Here is a 9,147-nt window from a genome sequence, read left to right as displayed (position 1 = left end):
GAGATTCCCAGCTGACATTAGAGAAGCAAAATAAAATTAATCTAAATAATTCTAACTTTATCTTAGAAAATTAATGATGGATGAAAGAGGAGGTTTATAGAGGTTTAATAAGAACTAGTCTGGATACAGTGTGTGTTCTAGAGTCTGTGATTATAGTGGTAATTTAGCAGATTGTATCACTGCTTATCTCTGCCAAAGGATGTTTCACACCATTTAAAATGCACAGTATTCCCTTCAGAGACAGGTTGTTCTGGAATAACTCAACATCCGAAGAAAAGGCTTCTTATTGCAGTCCTCTCTTTATCGATTGCATGTGTGCAGTCGCATGTGTGTGCATCGGCTTTGCCTCAGCCAGAGCACTGAGTTTTCCTGCTCATTTCTGTGTTCGTTTATCAGTGTCCTCAGAGACAGACAATACCAAAAATGGAAAGCCATGAAATCTGTTCAGAAAAGGGTTTAAGTGCTGAAACCAGAGAGCCTGCATAAAACAAAGCATGTGCTGGTCTTTTCTCTAAAAGGTAAATTAAAATACATTTGGATTTGGGCAAGTTATCCAACTCTGAGAGCTCCCTTTTGTTTCTCATTTTGAAGAGGAAAAAAACATTGCGATAAGGACAGATCTTAGTGGGCTTTATCCAGCAAAGGCGATTTGGGGAATCTCAAAACCAAAGGGATTGAGATTTGAATAAATTGCATGCCTGTGATGTTTCCAAGCCTAAGGACACGAGTCTCACAGTGTGCAGGAGCACGAACCAGGCTGATCTGTGCAGGTTTTGCTGGATTTAGATCCACGCAGGGTATGATCTGACACTCCTTTTGACTGTGGTACCTCTTCTTGCAGGCTCTTTGCCGCCAAGTGCAGCGGCTGCATGGAGAAGATCGCCCCGACAGAGTTTGTGATGCGAGCCCTGGAGTGTGTGTATCACCTGAGCTGCTTCTGCTGCTGTGTGTGCGAGCGCCAGCTGAGGAAAGGGGATGAGTTTGTCCTCAAGGAAGGGCAGCTGCTCTGCAAAAGTGACTATGAGAAAGAGAAGGACTTGTTGAGCTCGGTCAGCCCAGACGACTCAGACTCAGGTGAGCTTTTCCCCCACCTACCCTGACTGGAAAAGCTGCGTTAGTTTGAGCAGCTTTCTTATAGGGAATTACATCCATTTTCACATCCACTCTGTCTGTATGCACATGCCACCTATGCAAATTCACAGGCACAGCTGAAAACATCCTTACTTGCAGTCTGCTCTCCCTGACCTGATTCCCTTCCTTAACTTGCTGCTTAGTAAAGGACAAAATCCTTTTGTTTTCATCAAAGTATTTTTCTGCAAGATCATAAAACATGAATCAGACTGACTTCAGCTACCCGAGGTCTCACTCAAGTGAGTCCTCAGTATGCTGTTCTCCACAGACATTCTTCCATCCATTAACGTATTTTCAGGGGTTCTTCTGCACGTACACTTCCAGCACTGAGCTAGGGAAGTGGGCACAGCGGTAATACGATTCTCAAGAGGGTTCTCTCTGCCAAATCACAAATGGTACCTTTAAGAAAAATTACAAGTACAACACAGAAGTACTGAAGAGAGTCTGAAAGAAACCGAGATGTTGGTTTGTGCCATCATAATAGCACACTTGTTTCCTAAGAAAACGTGTAAGAAAATCAATAGTTACCATTCCATTAAATGTACGAATGACATGAATACGTACCTCTGGTTTATGGGAAAATGTGTTATTCCATTTTAGCTAAGAGCAGAAATTATCCTTAGTCTCTAATCTGAGAACCATATTGCCCACATGGCTGAAATTTGTATTTCTGTGTCAGGTATGGCACAGGCCAAAGGTCTCTGCAGCTTCAGCAATGCATGCAACCGGGATCATTCTTGGAGCAGTTATGGTTATTATTATAGCAATAATTATATTATTATTATGTGTCAGTTATTGCCATACTGTGTTTGCAGGACCTTGAGTCTCTGCTGGGTAAATCTCACATCACAGAGTTTCAGCTCTTGGTGAACGTGCCCGAGGCACGTGAGTTTCCTCCTCACCCATCACCGCGTTGTTCCACCCGCCAGCTCCAGCATCCTGCTGGGCACCTACCCCTTGTCCAGCCGAACCCCCTTAAGCAGCTGGAGCCAGACCATCCTTGGCTGGGGTTGGGCACAGACATCCTCCCATAGATGCCAGCATTGGCAGCTGTTTGACATGAGCTTTGGGCAGGGGTGGGTTCCTCTTCACGATCAGATCTGGTTTGTGATCAGCAGTGAGCAACCACAGTAGCACAAACCAGCCTTGGTTTCAATTTCATTTCCCTTTGGCACAAGGGGGAGTTTCTTACTCCCAGAGACTTGCCAAACCCAAACCTGAAAAACAAGCTGACAAGTTAAATAGGTTGTTTGTCTCCCATTGTCTAACACACTGAAAACACTGATCTCCCAGGGGCCTGTGTGAGAGCACACGATCTGCAGAGCCCTGGCTGAGAACGTGTCCTGCTTCAATCAAATATTTATCCACTGGACACAAAAGTACTCTCCTATGAGCAGAATTAATCCTCACAAACCTTTCCTTAGAAATGGCACGCTGGAAAGTTAATAATGTCATGGTTATTAAAATGACTGAGCTTCTCTTTAATCATTAGGCCAAAGATGCTTATTAAAGTAAAAGGTGATTAGACTGCTAGGTGCATAATAATCAGACCCTAAAATGAATTAAAGTCTAATTTGTTGATTCCCCAAATGTAATCTTTCAACATATAAAAATGTCAGTGTGCTTCTTCATGTTGAAATCCCTATAATAATGTGATAGTGTTTTCTGGAAGAAAAATCAGTAGTCTGGTCAAATAAAATATGATGACTTAAGGTTGATTTTCACAACATATTTGTGTTTACTCCTCAACCTTTGCCACCGCAGTCGACATTTCCCAGGACGATATACTAACATATGTAGTATCACCAGATTGTGTGAACATTCAGAATTTAATTAGAGAAAACATAAAGAATCTGTTTGGTCTACACAAGCACATAGATACTTGTATGCATTTACTGAGAAAGAGAAGTTTATGCTTGTTCATCCAGACACATTATAAATGCGGACACAGAGGAAGAATACCGATGTTTTCTGGGGGAAATGGAAATGAGATGGCAAAGATTATATTTAATATTATTTCTAAAGCTTCAAAAAATTCAGAACAATAACTGGAATTTGCACTATATTTAGTTATACAGGCTTTGAGATATTTGTGTGGTACTTACTTTATGCAGTTTTGCTGCTGTAGCGGTGCAGGCAGTAGTACCTGTCTGCAGATAATGCTTCAGGAGAAGCTGGACCTCAGCTGCTAAAGGAAAGGTGTGTATCTGGTGGTGAGGTTGGAGCAGGTGAGCACATAAAAGACCAAGTGATGCTGGAAGGGCATAAAGTCTTTCTCTTCCTGATCCCTGGAAATATTAAAGTATATTCTGAATTTCTATCCCCTGATCAGTCCCACTTTCTCAATTAAAAATTGAACACGTTTTTATACTTTTGTGCCATTTGATTTAGGCAGAGCACACAAATCTAAGATAGTCTCTTCCTGCCTGCAGCTGATTTAGGTATGCAAATAACCATGGGATAATAGTTGAACCTGTTGACCGAAGAGCAGTTCTCAAACATCCTGTTTTCTTGGTGAAACAAGTGCAATTATATATCCTGCTTTTCACTAGTTAAAAGTGATGATGAAGATGGAGATGTTAAGCCCACCAAAGGCCAAGTAACCCAAGGAAAAGGAAGTGATGATGGGAAGGACCCAAGAAGACCTAAACGACCAAGGACAATACTTACTACACAGCAGAGAAGAGCATTCAAAGCATCCTTTGAAGTGTCTTCCAAGCCCTGTAGAAAGGTAGGTGCTTCACCAGGGACCAAGTCAGCTCTGACTCCAGGCCACAGCCCCAGACAGCCCCTGTCCCTTCCCAAGACAGCAGCAGTTCCCTTGGGGTGAGAGCAAAGCACTCTTTTTGCACAGAACTGTTTTATGGGTAAAATAAAAACCATGAGATGACTGAGCGTCATTTTCCTCAGCTCAGACTGTCTGTTCAGGACTCATGGAACTGGTAGCGATATCAGGGGGAGAACCTGAAAAAACTGTGCAAAAATATGAGGAATTTTTAAAAGTAATTCCATACATGCAATTTTTTGTTGTAAGTACAAATGTTCATCCTAACAAAACTGATTAGTGGTTTGTTTTGGTTAACATATAAAAAATTGCTTCATTAAGCATTTCCTCCTGCAGGTCAGAGAAACACTAGCAGCTGAAACAGGGCTCAGCGTGCGAGTCGTCCAGGTCTGGTTTCAAAACCAAAGAGCAAAGGTAGGTTGTTTATCATATTCTCAAAAGTCAAATGCAGGTTATGCCTCAGCACGGGCTCTTGCCCTGGATGTAGCTCACACTGTGGAGGTCCCATGGCTGAGCTCTGCAGGTTCTGCCTTGCACCACTCTCTACGTCCACACTAGAAAGGCAACTTCCGAACACAGCCACTGTTGGTCAAAGCAGCACAGGGTTGGGAGTTAATTTTGCATGCAAATCTGAACGGGAAACTGAGATGTTTAAGCTTAGAATTGAAACTGAACCCACAGCAGTGTGTGCATGAGTATAAATGGTCTATGTTTACTGATAACAATGTTTGCAGAGAGTTTTGTAAGGAAGCAAAATTGTTGCATTCAGAACCATGAGATTGTTCTGTTCTGCTCTTTTTCAGATGAAAAAGCTGGCGCGAAGGCATCAGCAGCAGCAGGAGCAACAGAACTCGCAGCGACTAGGACAAGGTAGGGGATTTGTGATGAAGCAAAGTGAGAGGGAAGGAATCTGCAGGTGTCTGGAAGTGCCATTCCTGCACGTTGCCTTAGTACAGCCATCCAGGTGATGTGCGGGTCTGTGGGTGAGGTGTGCCATCAGCAGTGGTAGCACACAGATGGGTGCCTGAGTGCCCATGCCAAGTTACCCCAAGTTCCTTTGATGGGGCCAGAGCACAGAGGTGCTCACACAGAAGCTGTTACCTCCTTTCTGGAGAAAATGTGCCATATGGAGGCACTTCCACTGGAGGAAATCTCCGTGAGGCTTGATCCAGGTAGATCCTCCAGTTGGTTTTCTCCTGCAGTAAGGTGCACCATGCTCAGCTGGAAATCTGCAGGGGTGTCAGCATTGCTGCCCCAGGCACGGCATGGGGAGCCCCTCCCGTACCTCCACAGGTGGCTGGACCCTGGGGCAGGCACTGCACAGAGGCACCAGGGCATGCCCTGCTGCTCTATGAGTACTCTTGAGTGTCTTCAGCTCCCAAGGCCTTGCAGTCTCAAATCCTCTTCTTTACCCAGAGCCAGAAGAACTGGGACCAACAGAAGTTAGAGAATAACTAAGCTCTGTCACACACAATACAGACTTCAGGAGGATAGGGTCCAGCACCCAGGACCTCCAGAAATGATTCAGTGAGAAATTACAAGTCTTTCAACTTACTTGCTCAAGGTTCTACTCTCAGACAAAATTTGGGAAGCTCCTCTGACTGACAGGATCCCCCTACCTGTATTTGCTCAGGTTTAGTGTTGCCACTAATGCTGCCCCGGTCCCCAGCAATGACTCTACCTCTTCTTTGCTTTGCAGAAGTAATGTCCAACCGAATGGAAGGGATGATGACATCTTACACACCACTTGCACCACCACAGCAGCAGATTGTAGCAATGGAGCAAAGCAGTTATGGCACAGACCCGTTTCAGCAGGGTCTTACCCCTCCACAAATGCCAGGCGACCACATGAACCCCTATGGTAAGGCATGCCTCATTCTGCCACATCCGGAGTAGCAGGGTCTGTGTGCTGCATCACACACCACAAGGCCAGCAGCACTGCTGGCTTTTAGTATATTTTTTCTGGAATTTGTACCAGGGAATTTGTACCAGTCTGTTTTGCATGTGTAATTTCTTGTACACATAAGGAGGTAGAACAGAGCTTATCTCAAGCTCTTGACACCCTTCAAAATTATTTCACAGTATGATTCTGATAAATGGTAAAGCAAGAAACATCACCTCTCCAGCTCCACTTTTTTAAACCACTGTCCAAGACATTGAAAAATAAACAGTACCAAATTCTAGATCCCTCACAAGTTTTTCCTTTTTTCTTAGAGACTTTGAGAAAAAAGTGCCTTAAATAAAGAGAAGAAATCTATTCATTCCAAAATGAATAAGCAGCCCTGTAAAATCACGCAGATTGAATGTGTGGATTTGTAAAGAACAGTTTTTGAGCTACTAAGAGATGGGTTACCACAGGACATTTCTCCTGCGTGGTTTTATTCTCTGTCCCATATCAAGATGACGGTTTGCTTTCACGATTGCTTGACCACACATCAGAGGCATTGCAAGTACTGAATGCCCAGTAATTGATTCTGGACAATTGCAGTGTGGCATTTAAAAAGAATTTCTGATGATATTTCAGACTGTGATTCTCACACTTGCAGTAGCCCACAAGGACCTGTTTCTGACTCTTTTCTGCTGACCAGAACACTTCACTGTAGAGGCTCATTGTGCATCACTGTCACAAGCACAGCATGCACAGGCCAACAGGAAATCTGCTTTGGGTCTGTGTCAGTACTTTTGCCACTGAGACAAGTCAGTGCTGCACACCAGGAAATTTGGGAGGTCCTGTAAGGAGCTGAGGGCATACAAAGTGCCCTCAAGCATTATAGGTGACTTGTGATTTTGTTGGTTTGCTGAGTAAGTTTCTGAGTAAAACTTCTTGGGAGGCAGGTTCTGTGCTCTGAAAAGAGTGCAGAGGATGGCAGAAAGCCCTTTCAAACAAGTGTGTGAGGAAAAAGAACTGGACTAACATTTTGTTAAAGCCTCCAGCACTTGAGCTAGAGGTTTTTCTGATACCTTTGAAGTTGAAGTAAGCTGAAATCTTAGTTGCTAAGGGAAATAAAAGGTGCTGTTCCAAACTAGCCCTGAAAGAGTGGAATTTTCTGAAAGGAGAGCACATTTACGATTGTAGGTCGCTTGAGGCCAGGGAAGCTGGGTCTCCTCCTGGGTCCTGTCACATTGGTAGAACTGGTTTTTGCCTTGTGTGTAAATGAAGACCACTATGACTATGGCTCTTAGACCATGCTTCCCTGTCATGGGCACTTGATATCTGGTCCCACCTTCCTCAGCAGCCCTGGTGCCCTCAGGAGTGCCAGATCCCAGCCCTTGGAGAGCTGGGCACCTGCTCCTCCCCAGCACTGTTTGCTCTCGTTGTCAGCCGAGACTACCTTTTGTGCTGCTGACTGAAGCCTTAATTAAATCCTGGCAGGTTTGGGGGGCACTGCTGCCAGCTGGCCCCCATGGATTGGCTTTTAGTCCCCATCATCATAGGTCAGACCCTTAGAGCCAAAGTACATGTGATAAGGTTAACATGTGATAAGAGAACCAGGAGCGTTCCCAGTTGCTGCAGCTGCAGCTTGTGAGCACCCGTGAGTACTGTGTCCTCCCCTGGCTGCACAGCATCAGCTTAACATGTACGTTTCATTTGCAGGAAATGACTCCATTTTTCATGATATCGACAGTGATACCTCTTTAACTAGCTTGAGCGACTGTTTTCTTGCCTCTTCTGAAGTTAACTCCATGCAGGCTAGAGTAGGAAACCCCATTGACAGGCTGTACTCTATGCAGAGCTCCTATTTCGCCTCATGAAAATAAGAAAACAAACAGCCGGCGTGTGTTTAGCCAGTGACTTTTCCAGTGCAGACTCTACAGCCATATGTTGCCCAGCTCTTCCTTCACAGTGACTCTGCTGCCTCTGGACTGCAAAGAGCATTTTTTTAGGAAGACTGTCTCTGTTTGCATATATGTGTATGTATGTATATATACTTTAATACCTACCTACCTACATACATATATAGAGAAACAAAACACATCCACCCGTCCCATACCCTTGATTCCCAGCCTGCACCAGACCACGAGACAAGCACGGAAGGAACAGAAGAACCTGCTCGTCCTCAGCCTTTGATTTGGTTTGGTTTGAGCTCGTCATCTTAAAGGAAATGGATTTTGTGGAAAGCTAGACCTTTTCCTCCTTTCTCTCTTCCTTTCTTTTGGATGTTTAAACTTTTTTTTTTTTTTTAAAGCCGCTGATACTGACATCAGTTGACCATATGACAAATAAATCAAAGAAACTGGAGATTCCTCCCTTTTCTTACTGCATGATTCATACTATGTTGTGGATAAATTGCCATTTGAACTGTGAGAAGTTAATGTAAATGTGATGTTCAACATTTGTTTCCTTTCTACACTTTTTCTACATAACCTAGATCTGCTCATTAGTTTATAGCCCTTATGCATATGATACTGAGGAAACTGGTTAACAGTATTTGTGGAGAAAGCCAGTGATTTCAGAATAAGAAAGGTCTATGACTCTGGAAAGGACATGCATGTTAGGGACAGAGACATTTAGGTTAGCATTGATCTTAAATAATTAAAACTAAGGGTGCTTACGAGACAGTTTTATTTAATTTTTTTTTTAAGTGTGAGATTAAAACATTTACATTTGTTTGTAAGTTTTGCAGTGCCAAATTTCAAGCCTAGACCACAACTGGCAAACAAGTGTTTGTTCCTTCTGTTCTGTTTATTTATGTTTTGCATGAGGCATAAATATACTGTGCTCTATTGTCCATCTGGAATAATTAAGCACTCCTTTAGTTAATTATCTTGCCTCAGCAAGAATCGAGGATACACAGTTCTAGCCTGAAACACCAGAAGTCCTGAAATGTGCACCAGCTGCGAACAGGAAAGTATGAAAGAGCTCACGCTGGGAAGTTCAGGTATGTTGAGCTGGAGTCTGACCAAGTCCTGCAGATCCTCCTGCTGCCGGGACTCCTGGCTGTGGCTCCAATCACCCGGGCAGTGCCAGCGCCAGAAGAACAGGTATGCTGAAGGAAGGGGATGTCCCAGCTGAAGTCTGATTGTCTCTGATGTTGAAGTTTGAGCATATGTCATATAGATTTTTGTAGGGCATAAAATATCATAAATAATAATAGTATAGCTATAAATATTGCCTGGTGATAATTATAATGTGGAGAGGCAGACAAGTACAGTCATGGCTCTCAGTGGAGAAAACTTCATGGGGAAAATTTGCCAGGGTAATATCAGTAATTATAGGGTGTGTTCAAAAT

At 43.6% G+C, this 9,147-nt stretch overlaps 1 protein-coding gene across 1 annotated transcript; it reads left to right on the top strand.

Annotated features, from left to right (window-relative positions):
• Positions 1-843: 843 nt before the first annotated feature.
• LMX1B (LIM homeobox transcription factor 1 beta) lies at positions 844-8,443 on the top strand. The gene is made up of 6 exons (XM_008931703.3): positions 844-1,074; positions 3,684-3,862; positions 4,253-4,330; positions 4,720-4,786; positions 5,616-5,777; positions 7,512-8,443. Exons 1-6 carry the CDS (start codon positions 870-872, stop codon positions 7,667-7,669), a joined length of 849 nt encoding a protein of 282 aa, XP_008929951.1. The 5' UTR covers positions 844-869; the 3' UTR covers positions 7,670-8,443.
• The last annotated feature ends 704 nt before the right edge of the window (positions 8,444-9,147 follow it).

This window comes from Manacus vitellinus, unplaced genomic scaffold (genome assembly GCF_001715985.3).
Source record: "Manacus vitellinus isolate BGI_N305 unplaced genomic scaffold, ASM171598v3 scaffold_27_pilon, whole genome shotgun sequence".
NCBI classification, from domain to species: Eukaryota; Metazoa; Chordata; class Aves; order Passeriformes; family Pipridae; genus Manacus; species Manacus vitellinus.
Note: the sequence above shows the minus strand (reverse complement) of the source record. Positions and strands in the feature narration are given on the sequence as shown.